The sequence below is a fragment of the Hypanus sabinus genome, unplaced genomic scaffold (assembly GCF_030144855.1).
Source record: "Hypanus sabinus isolate sHypSab1 unplaced genomic scaffold, sHypSab1.hap1 scaffold_928, whole genome shotgun sequence".
Classification (NCBI taxonomy): Eukaryota; Metazoa; Chordata; class Chondrichthyes; order Myliobatiformes; family Dasyatidae; genus Hypanus; species Hypanus sabinus.
Window position 1 is genome coordinate 43335 of NW_026781781.1, and position 16081 is coordinate 59415.

Below are 16081 nucleotides of genomic sequence, written 5' to 3' on the forward strand. Positions count from 1 at the left end.
GTGTCACTCTTTCTGTCTCCCTCTCTCTCTCTCTGCGCCGGTCCGGACAATCCCCACCTGCTCCCTCTCTACAAGTCCATCATTTCCAAAGATACGTTCTCCTTTCCCCGCGCACCTGTCTTACAATGGAGAGTGTGACCGATCCCGATTGCGGTGAGAAAAATGGTGACGAGGACGTACTTGTACAGCGGGGGGCGCCTTTCCAGAAAACGGAACAGTGGACCGCTTTGTTATCGGATATCCGACAGTTGCGTGTTCAGTGCGGGCGAAACAAATTTGGGAAGACAGAAAGTATGAGAGCGAGGATGCTGGAGAAAGGGAGAATGGAGAGTGAAAGAGAGGGCTGAGTGAAGAGCACAGTGAGAAAGATAGGGATGGGGAGAGAGTGGGTAGAGTGCGGGAGCAATCTGGACAGAAGAGCAAAATTGAAGCAGATTTGGGATATTCATGGAGTATAAAGAGGGGGTTAGTGACGGGGATGCAGAGACAGAATCGCATAATATGTTTAGACCGAGAGAAAGTGTCTCCGATTGAGAGGGAAGGCAGGGAACTTGAGAAAGAGAGTGGGAGAGGGAGGAGGGGGGTGAAAGGAAGGAGGTTGGGGGGAGGAAGAGTGTGGGAAAGAGACAGGGAGTGGGGAAAGGCACGGGCAGTGTTAAGAACGGGGTAGCGGCGTATAAGAGAGTCGGGAGAGAGTAAGGAATGTGGGGAGTGAGATGACAAAGGGTGTAACATGGAGGGGTAAGAGTAAGTTAGAGACGGTTGTAGAGGGAGGGTGTGTGACAGATGCAGATGTAACTGTGGGGGAGAGAGAGGTTGAAAAGGATAGAGAATCCTTCCATTCCTTTAGTCTCTCCTCATTCGACTACTCTCTCCCTCATCGTCCACATTCCTTCTCCCTCATCCCTCCCTATCCTGCTCTCCTCTTTCTTCTCTGTACCTCCCTCTCTTCTTTCTATTCTACTCACCGCTCCTATCATTCTGTCTTTCTCTCTTTTCTTCACTTTAAACGCGCCGACATTTCTCCCTCTCTCTGCCAATCTCCTCCCCCTCAATTTATCTACACATCTTCCTCATCACCTCCCGTTTTCGCCATCTCCGTCACTCTTACATTCCTTTCACTCCAACCTCTCACCCATCACCTCTCTACTCCACTATTCACTCAGTCCACTATCCATACTTCTCTCTCAGCCCACACTCTATATCCCCCTCTCTCACTCCTCCTCACTATCACTACTCTTCCTTGCTCCACTCTTATCTCTGTGGGTCACCCTCTCGCAGACTCTCAATCCCTCTACACGGCACCTTCCCCAGCCCCTCCTCTCGGTTCCTCTTTATCAGCTGCTGATCTCGTGTTTGTTGGTGTCGGTCTGACTCACTTGTCAAAACAGGCTTCCTCTGACAACGGTTACTTCTCCTTTCTGAGCTCAGAGACGCAGAGGATCCTCGACGGGATGGACGACAACGAGACCTACATGAATAAGAAACCCACAAAAACTGACATACAGGCTCCTTCCCGAGGTGAGAGGGGCAGAAAGACGGGAGGGAGGGAGGGGGATTCAATATGAGTCAGACTCCGAGAGCGTGTGGTGGACAGTCTGCATGGAAACTAGCTCTGCGTTTGACCCCGGGGGTATGTAATCGCACAGCAGGGAGGGAGCTTCATTCTGTGTCTGAGCCCAGGCCTGTGAGACGCTGTGGTGGGAGATTAACTCTGTGTTGGATCCCGGCAGTTTGTGATGGGACGGTGTGGAAGGAGATTCTCTCTGTGTCTGACCCCGGGAGTGAATAAACGGACGGTGTGGAAGGAGATTCACTCTGTTTGACCACGGGATTGTGTAATGGGACGGTGTGGAAGGAGATTCACTCTGTGTCTGACCCCGGGAGTGTGTGATGGGACGGTGTGGAGGGAGATTCAGTCTGTGTCTGACCCCGGGAGTGTGTGATGGGACGGTATGGAGGGAGATTCTCTCTGTGTCTGACCCCGGGAGTGAATAAACGGACGGTGTGGAAGGAGATTCACTCTGTTTGACCACGGGATTGTGTAATGGGACGGTGTGGAGGGAGATTCAGTCTGTGTCTGACCCCGGGAGTGTGTGATGGGACGGTGTGGAGGGAGATTCAGTCTGTGTCTGACCCCGGGAGTGTGTGATGGGACGGTATGGAGGGAGATTCACTCTGTGTCTGACCCCGGGAGTGTGGGTTGGGAAGGTGTGGAGGGAGATTTACTCTGTGTTTGACCACGGGAGTGTGTAATGGGACGGTGTGGAGGGAGATTCAGTCTGTGTCTGACCCCGGGAGTGTGCGATGGAACGGTGTGGCGGGAGATTCAGTCTGTGTCTGTCCCCGGGAGTGTGTGATGGGACGGTGTGGAGGGAGATTCACTCTGTGTCTGACCCCGGGAGTGTGTGATGGGAGGGTGTGGAGGGAGATTCACTCTGTGTCTGACCCTGGGAGTGTGTGATGGGACGGTGTGGAGGGAGATTCACTCTGTGTCTGACCCCGGGAGTGTGTGATGGGACGGTGTGGAGGGAGATTCACTCTGTGTCTGACCCCGGGAGTGTGTGATGGGACGGTGTGGAGGGAGATTCACTCTGTGGCTGACCCCGGGAGTGTGGGATGGAAGGTGTGGAGGGAGATTCACTCTGTGTCTGACCCCGGGAGTGTGTGATGGGACGATGTGGAGGGAGATTCACTCTGTGTCTGACCCCGGGAGTGTGTGATGGGACGGTGTGGAGGGAGATTCACTCTGTGTCTGACCCCGGGAGTGTGTGATGGGACGGTGTGGAGGGAGATTCACTCTGTGTCTGACCCCGGGAGTGTGGGTTGGGAAGGTGTGGAGGGAGATTCACTCTGTGTCTGACCCCGGGAGTGTGTGATGGGACGATGTGGAGGGAGATTCACTCTGTGTCTCACCCCGGGAGAGTGTGATGGGACGGTGTGGAGCGTGGGTCACTCTGTGTTTGATTTCGTGTGTTTGTGCTGGGTCGATGATGAGGTTCCCTCAGCCCATTTCCGAACCTCCCTGTATCGCTCCCAGCTGAACCTGATGTCCAGTACGTGGAGCCCCAGGTCCGTAGAGGTGAAAGTCAGTTTAATCTTTTTTTGCCTTGACTGTGGTCATGTAATGTGTCCATTCCTGTCGTGAAACCTCAGGGCAAACTGACAGCTGACCCGAATGATTCGCTGTTTGACTGTGTCGGAGGGAGCGCACAGGAGAGGCGACGAGGAGAAAGCAACGTCACGGGGTGGGGGCGTGACCATGGCACACTTTGGGAAGGGAGGCGTGGAGCGACCGGCATAGGAGGGCGGTATAGAAGCAGCATCGTGGAACGGAGTGGGGAGAGAGCGGTGTGGGAGGACGGAATGTCATGGGTGGGGCATTGTTGTGGGAGTGTCGTGGTCGGGGCGGTCGGTTGGAAGGGTGACTGAGGGGGGAGCGCTGACAGGGCGAAAGGAGGGAGGTGGGATGGCAGCTGAATAAGGCAGCTGTAGGGTTGTGTTTAGAGAGGGCAGGAAGAGATGCGGTGATGAGGGCGCACTATAAAGTTTATTTTAATGCCCTCTTTCCCCTTCGCTGTCCTCTCCCTTCTCTCACTCTGCACAAGCCTTATCCCTTCCCCCTTCTCTCTCCCTTTCCCTCACGCTCATTCTTCTGTTTCCCCTCCCTACTCACCACAATCCCTCTTTTCCCATCTCATCCACTCTCCCTTCTCTTGTCCTCACTCTGCTTCCTTTTCCCTCTTGACACCTTCATTCTGCTCGCTCTCTAACTATCTCCCAACATTTCTCTACTCCTTCTTCCCCATTAACTCTTCCCCTCTCTTTGCACACTTTCTTAATCCTCTTCCCTCTGTCAACGTCTCCCGGTCTCCCACTCTCTCTCCCTTCTGTACTCTTTCCCTCACTCGCTCACTCCGTTTATCTCTTCCACCCTCTCTCTCCCACCTTTCACCCCTTTGTCTCACCTCTCAATCCTACTCTCCGCGCTCACTATCTCACTACCTTCACCTCACTTTATCCCCTATTTTTTACATATAACCATATAACAATTTTAGCACGGAAACTGGCCATCTCGACCCTTCTAGACCATGCCGAACGCTTACTGTCAGCTAGTCCCACTGATCTGCACTTAGCTCATAACGCTCCCCTCCTGCTACCTTAAACATTTGCCCCCTATCTCTCAACTCATGTCCTCTTGTTTGAATCTCCCTACTCTCAATGGAAAAAGCCTATCCACATCAGCTCTATCTGTACCCACCATAACGCTAATTACCTCTATCAAGTCCCCACTTCAACCTTCTACGCTGCAAGGTATAAAGACCTAACTTGTTCACTTGTAACTTAGGTGCTGAAACCCAGGTAACATTCTAACATTCCCTGTCTCTCCTTGTTCTGTGTCCCCCATTCTCTTCCATTTTCCCGCCCATCGCCCCTTTTCGATCACCCCTTTCTCAACCACTCCATCCATTCATTTCACCCTCTCTGTTTTTGCAATCCCTGTCTCGCTTCCCCCTCTTGCCTCCCTCCCGACAGCCCTCACTCCTCCTCTCTCGATATCTCATCCCTTCCCTCTGCACCTCACTGTCCCCGATTTTCTATCGCTCTCACTCTTCCTTGTCTATCTCTCTCTCGCAGACTACCTGAACTCCACCTACACCGAGCTGAACATTCGGAAAGTCGAACGCTTCCCCAATACACAAACAGGTCAGTGATGCAACAAAGACGTCATTCTGGAGGGCTCACATGTCATACTCCCAAATGCTCAAGTGTGTAATGCAGTCGTCTCCAATTCCCTGGCAGCTCGTTCCGCAGACTGACCACCATCAGGGTAACAAAGGCTTGTCAATCGGCTCACCAGTTAAATCTGTTTCCCCTCTGTCCTTATACCTGTGCGCTCTGGTCCTCCATAGTCCAGGTTAAGGGGAACTAATAGCGCCCATTCACTCTGTCTGTGCTCCTCGTGGCTTTATATACCGCTGAAAGGTCATCCCTGCGCTACAAGGAAAAACTTCGCAATCAACCCAACCTCAGTCCCTGGAGTCCCGGCAACGTACTCGTAAATCTCCCCGTGCACTCATTTCCAGTTTGATGGCGTCTTTTCCAGAAAGGATCCGCAAAGCAAATAGCATTATGAAGAACCCCATGCACCCCTCATGCAATCTCTTCTCCCTCCTGCCGTCAGGGAAAAGGCCCCGAAGCATTTCCGGCTCTCAAGAATGGATTATGTAGCAGTTTATTCCCCCAATCTATCAGGCTCCTCAATACCCGAAGCCTGGATTAACACCTTACTGCCCTGTTGTCCTGTTTATTACTTATTGTGAAGCCTGCAATGTTTTTGTGCACTGTATGCAGTCCTGCGTAGGTCTGTAGTCTAGTGTAGCTTTCCCTGTGTTGTTTTTTTTAAGCAGTTCAGTCCAGTTTTTGTATTGTGTCATGTAACACCACGATCCTGAAAAACGTTCTCTCATTTTTACTATGCACTGTGCCAGCAGTTATGGTCGAAATGGCAATATAAATGACTTGACCTGACTTGACATGAGAGGACACCGTACTCCACGTGTGACCTCACCGACGTACTGTACAACTGCAACATGTTCACCTGATTCCTGTACTCAGTGACATTCTGATGAAGGTCTGCGTTCATTCGCATTCAACACCCTGTCTATCTGTGACTTCACATTCTGGGAACCGTGTTCCTGGACCGCGGGTCCTTCTGTTCTCCAATACACCTCAATGTTCCTCCGGAAAGCTGTGAATGTCCAACTCTGGGCTATCTGACAGACATACGATAGCGCACACTTATCCGATTTAAATTGCATTTGCTTCTGCTACTGATGGGTCTGCTCGTGACTGCTCAGAAATGCAACATTAAACGTTTGCTTCTGGCACTGAGACAATCCCTCTCTCTACTGCTCTGTCTCCACGACTTTCTCTACTCACTTCCTAACCTCCCTCATATTTTCTCCCTGTCTCTCACCCCCCTCCCATTCTCTACCTGTCCCTTGCCCTTTTATTTGTCCCTCTCTCACATTCTCTTCCATTCGCTCCCAGATGGACTGGACCCCACCTACTCTCAGCTGAACCTTCTTCACAATGATCTTCTCATCGCGAAGGAAGAAGATCCTCCTATTGCTTCGAGACCAGGAAAAATGCCAATGACTGCTCAGGCAGGTCAGAGTTCACTTTTGGAAGGGGTCACGTGATATAAGCACAAGTGTACAAGTGCTAATGTATCTGCATCGACCTTTTCCCTGGAAGTTCCTTCCAAAGACGGAGCACCGTCCGGTTAAAAAAAAATTGTCACTCAGGTCCGCTGTTAAATCTCTTTCTGCTGTCACTTCAGAGTTGTGCACACTGATCCTCGATTCTCCAATTCTATAGAAAATGACTCTGCGCGTTCACCTTGTTTGTGCCCCACGTGGTTTTATAAACCTCTGTAAGGTCACCCATGAACTCCAAGGTATAAAATCCTAACCTGCCTGAATTATCTGAATAACTCAGTCCCTCGAGTATGCCCGTAAAGCTCCCTGTGCAATATTTGCTGCCCAGTGGCATTTCACCTGCAGCAGGTGGACAAAAACTGAACGCTATACTCCAAGGTCGGCGTACCCTACATCCTGTACAACTGCAAAGTGACCTCTCGACTCTTGTACTGATTCATAAAGATGCAATCTTTTCTGCCCTGTCTATCCTTGACCTCAATTTCTGGGAACCGTTTTCCCGTAGACCTGGGTCCGTCTAGTTTATAACACTTCCCAGGGCTCCTACTGTGACTGTCACACCCTGGCTTGTCTTCCTGAAATTCGACAGCTGCAGCTACCCGAAATAAATTGAATTTGCTTCTGCTCGGCCTTATTTCCCTACTAATCGAGATCCCACTGGAAGCGGAAACTTTCTTCACTGTTTCTCATATCAATAACATAGAATAGTACAGCACATTACAGGCCCCTCGGTCCTCAATGTTGCGCCGAACCTCAAACCCTGCCTCCCATATATCTCTCCCCGCGACCTTAAATTCCTCCATATACCTGTCTAGCAGTCTCTTAAGCATCACTAGTGATTCTGCCTCCACCACTGACTCGGACAGTGCGTTCCACGCAACAACCACTCTCTGAGTCAAAAAACTTCTTCTAATAACCCCCTTGAGCTTCACTCCCCTTAACCCTTTAACCCCCTGGGTCGCCTCAGGCTCGCTCAGCTCTTTCTTCTCCAGGGGGAGCAGCATTCGGCCCCGCCAATCTGGGTAATCAGCTGGTGTGGATGCTGTGTGATGTCCCCGACTCGCCCAAAAAGAAAACAAACAGTACACAATATGCGATTAAATGAGTACAATTTATAAAGGTTACTATAACTAAGTGATTAATAACGATACGGTACTTCTGAAGGAAAAGAAAATAAAGAAAAGGTGTCAAACTTAACAAAGTATAAACCACTTCGTGCACAACCGTTGGAGCTCAATTACTGAAGACTTCTGGCCACCATTCGATCCCCTCCGAACTCCTCGACTCGCAGTTCAGGACCACCCGAAGTGGTCAACCAAGCACATCTATCTTCGTCTTGGTGTCTGTTCCTCGTCCAGTTTACAGCATCGCGTCCTATCTCTCTCACCCCCTCGCGCCAATCACCCCAACAATAGCTTATAGACTCAGAAGAAAGAACAACATTAATCCCAATTGGTTTACAAAGGAATACAATTCTACTTATCAGTAAATTTTAACCCAAACAAGCTTCCTGCACTCTCTCGCAACAATGCAGCATTCCTACTTTTAACAAACAAAGCCATTTTGATGAACATACTCAGTAACAATGATAATGAAGAAACCCCCTTTACACCTTAAAGCCATGTCCTCTTGTACTGAGCAGTGATGCCCTGGGGACGAGACAATGGCTATCCACTCTATCGCTCTTAATATCTTGTACTCCCCTATCATATCTCTCTCATCCTCCTTCTCTCCAAAGAGTAAAGCCCTAACTCCCCTGATCTCTTATTGTAATCCATAGTACCCACACAAGGCAGCACCCTGGTAAGTCTCCTCTGTACCCTTCCCAATGCTTCCACATCCTTCCTATACTGAGACAACCAGAAATGGACACAGTGCTCCAAGTGTGGCCTGTCCAGAGTTTTATCGACCTGCATCAATACATCGCGTCTTTTAAACTCTATCCCTTTACTTTTGAAAGCTAACATCCAATAAGCTTTCTTAACTACCCTATCTACATGTGAGGCAACTTTCAGGGATCAGATGACATGCACCACCAGATCCCTCTCCTCCTCCACACCACCACGTATCCGGCCATTAACCTTGTACTCTGCCTTGGAGTTTGAACTTCCAAAGTGTACCACCTCACACTTCTCCGGGTTGAAATCCATCTTCCACTTCTCAGCCCACTTCTGCATCCTATCAATGTATCTCTGCAATCTTCGACAATCCTCTACACTATCAACCACACCACCAATCTTTGTGCCCATTGAAAACTTGCCAAACCACTCTTCTACCACCACATACAGGTCGTTAATAAAAATCACGAAAATTAGAGGTCCCAGAACAGATCCTTGTGGAACACCACTAGTCGAACCCTCCAATCTGAATGTACTCCCTCCACCACGACTCTCTGCCTTCTACAGGCAAGCGGATTCTGAATCTACATGGCCAACATTCCCTTCATCCCATGCCTTCTGACTTTCTGAATAAGCCTATCGTGCGGAACCTTCTCAAATGCCTTACTGAAATCCATGTCGGTCACATCCACTGCACTATCCCCATCTATATGCCTGGTCACCTCCTCAAAGTACTACATCAGGCTAGTTAGAGATGATCTGCCCTCACAAAGCCATACCGTCTGTCCCTGATCAGACCATAAATCTCTAAATGCCCATAGATCTTATCTCTAAGAATCTTTTCCAACAGCTTTCCCACCACAGACGTAAGACTCACTTGTCTATAATTACCCGGGCTATCCCTACTACCTTTTTTGTACAAGGGGACAACATTCGCCTCCCTCCAAAATCTCCAGTACCATTCCTTCGGATAAAGAGGACACAATGAACCTAGCCAGAGTCTCAGCAATCTCTTCCCTCGCCTTGTGGAGCAGCCTGGGGAATATTCCGTCAGGTCCTGAGGACCTATCCGTACTAATGTATTTTAACAACTCCAACACCTCTTCTCCCTTAATAGCAACGTGCTCCAGGACATCAGCCTCACTCATATTGTCCTCTCCGTCATCAAGTTACCTCTCTTTGGTGAATACCGAAAGGAAGTATTCATTGAGGACCTCGTTCACTTCCACAGCCTCCAGCCACCTCTTCCCACTTTTATCTCTAATGGGTCCTACGTTCACTCCTGTCATCCTTTTGTTCTTCACATATTGAAAAATGCCTGGAGTTTTCCTTTACCCTACTCGCCAGGGCCTTCTCATGCCCCCTTCTTGCTCTTCTCAGCCCTTTCTTAAACTGCTATCTTGCTACCCTATATTCATCAATAGACCCATCTCAACCTTGCTTCCTAAGCCTCATGACTAGATTTTCTACCTCACTTGCCACCCATGGTTTCTTCACCCTACCATTCTTTATCTTCCTCACCTGGACATATTTATCCCTAACATCCTGGACGAGATCCTTTAGCAAAGACCACATGTCCATAGTACATTTTCCTGCGAAAACATCATGACAATTCACACCCACAAGTTCTAGCCTTATAGCCTCATTATTTGTCCTTTCCCAATTAAATATTTCCCTGTTCTCTTTGATTCTTTCCTTTTCCATGATAATGCTAAAGGTCAGGGAGCAGTGATCACTGTCCCCCAGATGCTCACCCACTGACAGATCTATGACTTGAACCAGTTTGTTACCTAATACTAGATCTAGTATGGCATTCCTCCTAGTTGGCCTGTCAACACACTGTGACAGGAATCCTTCCTGGACACACTTAACAAACTAAACCCTTGGAACTAATCAATTGCCAATCAATATTAGGGAAATTAAAGTCAACCATGACAATAACCATGTTATTTTTGCACCTTTCCAAAATCTGCCTCCCAATCTGCTCCTCGGTATCTCTGCTGCCACCAGGGTGCCTATAGAATACCCCCAGTAGAGTAACTGCTCCCTTCCTGTTCCTGACATCCACCCATACTGACTCAAAAGAGGATCCTGCTATACTACCCACCCTTTTCTGTAGCAGTAATAGTATCCCTGACCAGTAATACCACGCCTCCTCCACATCCCCCATCCTTTTTAAGGAAATGAAATCCCGGAATATGGAGAATCCATTCCTGCCCTGGTGCCAGCCAGGTCTCCGGAATGGCCACTACATCATAATTCCATGTATGTATCCCAGCTATCAGTTCATCACCTTTGTTCCTGATGCTTCTTGCATTCTTACACACACTATAACCCTTCTACCTTACTAGCCTTACACCCTTTATTCTGCTCCTCGTTCCTCAAAGCATCTCTATATGTTAAATCCGGCTTTACCCCATGCACTTCTTTCACTGCTCTATCGCTCTGGGTTCCATCCCCCTTGCAAATTAGTTTAAACCACCCCGAACCATTCTAGCAATCTGCAAGCTTGTCAACTGCTTATTGTGTAATCTATTGCAAATGGTCTATATAATTGACTAAGATCCTTGGTCCGACTAGCGACATTCTGGCAAACATGTCTAGTGACCAGATTCCAGTCTGAGAAACCAAGTTCAACACTCAAAACTTTGCTACGACCGCCGAGCCAATGTTATATCCTGTCAGCCATCCCTCCGTTGGTGGTACACCAACTTTCATCTGGGACCTTGTTAAATCTGTGAATATTACGTCTACCAAGCTGACTGGAGCAGTCCTCCGCAGTCAAATTAATGAGACCAATCTCCTTTGGTTCCACATCATTCTCAAGAGCAGTCTACTGTCTGAATACTTGTCGTTCGCCCTTTTCAACTCGACGTACGATATACCTACTACCCGTGCTTGTTCTGTCCTCCCTGTCAAATTATCCGACAACTCTCACTAGGTCTCACGCAATCTAATATCTCCATTCCCCCACTATCTTCCACACTCCATATCTTCCCCTCGCCCTCCCTGTCTAACTGCTCCATTGCTTCTCCGTCCCTACCGATGTCCCTTCCTTCCACCTTCCAGTGGGATAAACAATCTGGGGACTTGTCAGCCAGCGTACATTATGTCTGCCAATGCGCACAAATCAGTCAGACAAATTTCGCTGTGCCTCCCAACATTTTACAGAGTAGCCCACCGACTAGAAATGTTAAATCCGTTATAGAGTTCCCTATTCATCAAGTCTGCTTCCCTGTTCTCATGAACCGCCCTGGTTCCTCACTAAAAATATAAAAACAGTTTCACTCGTGACCGAAAGAAAATGCTGAGCGTTGTGGAAAGAGCTGAGCCTTTCTCGGAAACCAGCTTCCCTTCCATGAACTCTTTCCACAGATGCCGACGCCTCGATGAAGCAGCCAGCAGCATTACAGAATCACCTCCAGTCACGCCGGTTATTCTGTCTTCTGCACCTTACTGTCGGTAGGAAGATGCGAAGGCCTGTCTCATTGGGCTCAAGGACAGCTTCCACCCCAGAGTTATCAGACTATTGAACCGTCCTCTACCATGCAAAGTGTACTCTTGACCTCGCAATCTGCTTCCCTTTTGCCGTTTCAGCTTATTCTCTGCCTGTACCGCACGTTCTCTGTAACTGTGACGCTTTATTCTGCATTCTGTGATTGATTTACGTTGCTCCACAACATGAAGTGATCGGTATCTCTGGATGTAACTGGCACCTCTCCTCTCTGTGATGTGTGGCAATGACCCGGATGACAGTTTAGATGAATGGTTTGGTACGTTTGCAGATGATACGGTGGTGTTGTGGATCGTGTTGAGGACCAGAAGAGAATCTGTATAACCGTATAACCAAATAGCAATTACAGCACGGAAACAAGCCATCTCGGCCCTTACAGTCCGTGCAGACCGCTTACTCTCACTGTTGTCACCGACCTGCACTCAGCCCGTGGCGCTCCATTCCTTTCCTGTCCATATGCCTATCCAATTTTACTTCAAATGACAATACCGAACCTGCCTCTACCACTTCAACTGGAAGCTCGTTACACACGATCTGGCACCTGTGAGGCAAGCTGCCAACCGCGTTTCTTTCCAGCGTCCACAGAGTCGCCTGTCTGAAACCCCTAACTATAGAGTCCCCTATTACTGCTGTCGTCCTCTTCCCTTCCCTACCCTTCTGAACCACAGGGCCAGACGCTATGCCAGAGAAGCGGCCATAGGAATACCGTCACCCAACACTCCCTCCCTAACAGTACTCAAACAGGAGTACTTATTCTTAAGAGGGACAGCCACTGGGGTACTCTCTAGTGTGTGACTCCTGCTCTTCCCCCTCCTGACTGTTGCCCATTTATCTGGCTCCCAAGCCCTGGTGTGTCTACTTGCCTATAGCTCCTCTCTATTACCTCCGCACTTTCCATGACCATTAGAAGGTCATCGAGCTTCATCTCCAGTTCCTTACCCGGTCCCCAAGGAGCTGCAGCCAAAGCCCGACCGCTCTGTCTCAGATGACTCCATTGAAAACCGCTCCTTTATGATCGCTCCGCTAGGCAGTGTCTCCCTTTTATGCCTGAACCTTCCTTGCTGTCCAACTCACAACTGGTGCTCCGGTTAGAGCCACAGACAGACCACGTACAATGGACTAACACTCTCAGAGCTCCCTTTGGAAATAACAGCCGCCGATAGACAACGTATATTCTCTGCCGGCCTCTCCTCCTTCTATTTCTCTCTCTCAATCTCTCAGACGGTCTGAACTCCATCTACTCAGTGGTGAAGCTACCGGAAGACGAACTTCACATCGATGATTATGACGTTCCTCCCATTGCCTCCGGACCCGCCGAAATGTCACAGACAGGTCAGAGTTTACAATAATGACATCACTGCGAAGGGGTCACGTGCTTTATGCACACCTGTTCAAGTTATAATGCATCTGCTTCAACCATTTCTTCTGGCAGCCCGACCCGTAGACGGACCACTGTCTGAGTAAAAAAAAAACGTGGTTACTCTTCTCCCCAGTTGCATCATCTACTGCTATCACCTTATCCATGAGCGCTTTGGTCCTCGATTCTCAATGCATAGAGAAAAAATGACTCTGTGCATTCACCTTGTCTATTCCCCATGTGGTTTTATACAGCTCTGTAAGGTCACCTCTGCGCTCCCAGGTATATAGGCTCAATCTGCCTGACTTATTTCCATAACTCTTTCTTTTTACTATATTTTTATTCAGAAGGAAAAAAAAGAAAAAAACATTTACAGAGTGCAACACAGATTCATCTCAACATAAGTTGTGTACATTCATATACTGTAATAAAATTTATCAAAATGTTATAGCATAACACATAAAGGTATGCCACTCTGTAATCAAAAATGTAAAGATATGTCACACATCATCAAATAATTTTTTATATAAAAAATTCGACTCCCTACTATCAAAGAAAAAAACTAATGGATGATAATAGATAATTAGATAAAAAAAAAACATATTCGCTTATGAAGGGAAGATAGAAATATACATAAAAGTCTGTGCACTGTTAAACTTTGTAAGTTGGAAAAGTAATTTAGGCAAGCTCCCCAGATCTCATAAAAAGATTGTTTCGAATTTAAGACTGAGCAGCGGATCTTCTCTAAATTTAAATAAGGCATGATATCACGTCGCCATTGAAGATGTGTAGGAGGGGTAGACTCCTTCCATTTAAGCAAGATTGCTCTCCTTGCTAAAAGAGAGGTAAAAACTAAAACCTGTAGGTTCGGAGTATTTAAAGTCATATCTTCTTTTGCAATAATACCAAACAAGGCAGTAAAGGGATTTGGGTCAAATTGGACCCTAAAAATTTGTGAGAAGGTATAGAATACTGCCCGCCAAAACTTTTCAATTTTAGGGCAAAAGCAAAACATATGAATTAAAGAGGCATCAGCAGAGTTTAATTCATCATAAAGTGGAGAAACCTTTGGATAAAAACTGGAAGGCTTCTGTTTAGAAATGTAAGTTCTATGATCCACTTAAAATTGTAGAAGAAAATGACGGGCACAGAAAGATGATTTATTAACCCGTTTAGAATTTTAATCCATCTTTCATCAGAAATCTGACAATTTAGGTCATCCTCCCAAGCTTTTTTTTATTTCTCTCTATTGTCTCGCTTCTTGGATCATAGTCTTCTTTTTCAGCAAATAAAGCAACAGATAACATAATTGTTAAGCAAAGTTTAAAGATCTCGTCTCAATTTGGAATTTTTTTTTTCGTTTAGCGAATATTTCATTATCTTCTCCCATTCTCCTTAATTATTTTTTTATCCCTTCCATGACTGACAAAGTCGTTAAGGGTTGGGATGAGCAAGGCAATAAATGTTTTTGGGACCTGTTTAACGCAGGATCTCTTGCTTCATTTGACCAATTGTCGACTAACTTGGCACTGCCAAAAACACATTTTTACAGATACCTTCAAATTAGAGATTTCTTACGTTCCCAATTTCTTACTTTTCCAACAGGTCCTGAAAAAAAAATTGGATGATCTTTTAAATTTAAAACCTTTTTGTTAATGGTTCTATTACCGGTATCTATAACTTGTTGATTGATTCTAGACAAGACTTTTAGATAAAATAAAAAAGCTTGAGAGGATGAGCTAAATTATTTCCATAACTCAATCACTCGAGTACCTCAATGTCGTCGTACATTTCCTCTGCACTGTCTGCAGCTCAGTGCCATCTTATCCAGAGGAGGACGAGGGAAACGGAACACTCTACTCAAAGTGTGGCTTCACTGACGTCTTGTACAATTCCAACTTGACCACCCTACTCCTGGACTCATTGCCCTGACGGATGAAGGGCGGCGAGACGGGCGCTTTCTTCACCACCGTCCACCTGTGACTCCACTTTCTGAGAACCGTATATTCGATAACATTTGCATATACCTCCTGTCTATCACTTCCTTACTTTCCATGACGAGATGAAGGTCATCGGGCTGCATCTCCAGTTCCCTAACCCGGTCCCCAAGTAGCTCCAGCCAAAGCCCGACTGCTCTGCCTTAGATCACTCCTTTGATGACCACTCCTCTAGGCAGTGTCTCCCTTTTATGGCTGAACCTTCCCCGCTGTCCAGCTCACGACTGGTGCTCCGGCTAGAGCCACTGACAGGCCACGCACAATGGACTAACACTCTCAGAGCTCCCTTTGGAAATAACTGCCGCCGATCGGCAAAGTACATTCTCTACCGGTCTCTCCTCCTTCTATTGCTCTTTCTCTCTCTCATTCTCTCTCAGACGGTCTGAACTCCACCTACTCAGTGCTAAAACTACCGGAAGACGAACTTCACATCGATGATAACCATCCCATTGCCTCGGGACATGCCGAAGTGTCAGTGGCTGCAGAGACAGGTCAGAGTTCACAATAATGACATCACTCTGAAGGGATCACGTGCTTTAGACAAAAGTGTTCAAGTTCTGATGCATTTGCATCGACGACTTCCTCTGGCAGCTCTTCCCACAGACGGACCACTGTCTGGGTAAAAAAAAAAAATGTTGTCACTCTTCTCCCCAGTTACATCACCTACAGCTATCACCATATCCCGGAGCGTTTTGGTCCTTAAGTCTCCAAGCCAATAGAAAAATGACTCTGCGTTCACCTTGTCTATGTCCCGTGTGGTTTTATACAACCCTGTCCGGTCACCTCTGCGCTCCGAGGCATATGATCACAAACTGCCTGAATTATTTCCTTAACTCAGTCTCTGAAGTCCCTGAATGTTCGTAAATCTCCTCTGCACTATATAACCATATAATAATCACAGCACGGAAACAGGCCATCCCGGCCCTCCTAGTCCGTACCGTACTCTTAATCTCACTGTCACTGTCTCCAGCTCAGTGGCATCTTATCCAGGGGAGAACGAGGGAAACGGAACACTCTACCCCAAGTGTGGCTTCGCTGAAGTCTGTCCATTTCCAACGTGACCTCCCATCCCCTGTACTCATTGTCCTGACGGATGAAGGGTGGCGCGACAGAAGCTTTCTTCAACTGGGTACCTGAAGCGCCCTCGGTCC

At 47.6% G+C, this 16081-nt stretch overlaps 1 protein-coding gene across 2 annotated transcripts in view; it reads left to right on the plus strand.

Moving 5' to 3' along the window:
- Window positions 1-1321: 1321 nt before the first annotated feature.
- The window catches only part of LOC132390485 (uncharacterized), a 37623-nt gene continuing 22863 nt past the window's right edge, over window positions 1322-16081 (plus strand). The window contains exons 1-5 of one of the 2 annotated variants that reach the window (XM_059963091.1): window positions 1322-1521; window positions 4639-4707; window positions 6055-6174; window positions 12798-12908; window positions 15308-15421. In XM_059963091.1, the coding sequence (XP_059819074.1) occupies window positions 1455-1521; window positions 4639-4707; window positions 6055-6174; window positions 12798-12908; window positions 15308-15421 (481 nt within the window). In that variant the 5' untranslated portion in view covers window positions 1322-1454. The remainder of the gene's footprint in view (window positions 1522-4638; window positions 4708-6054; window positions 6175-12797; window positions 12909-15307; window positions 15422-16081) is intronic. The other variant, XM_059963092.1, reaches the window with a different exon arrangement.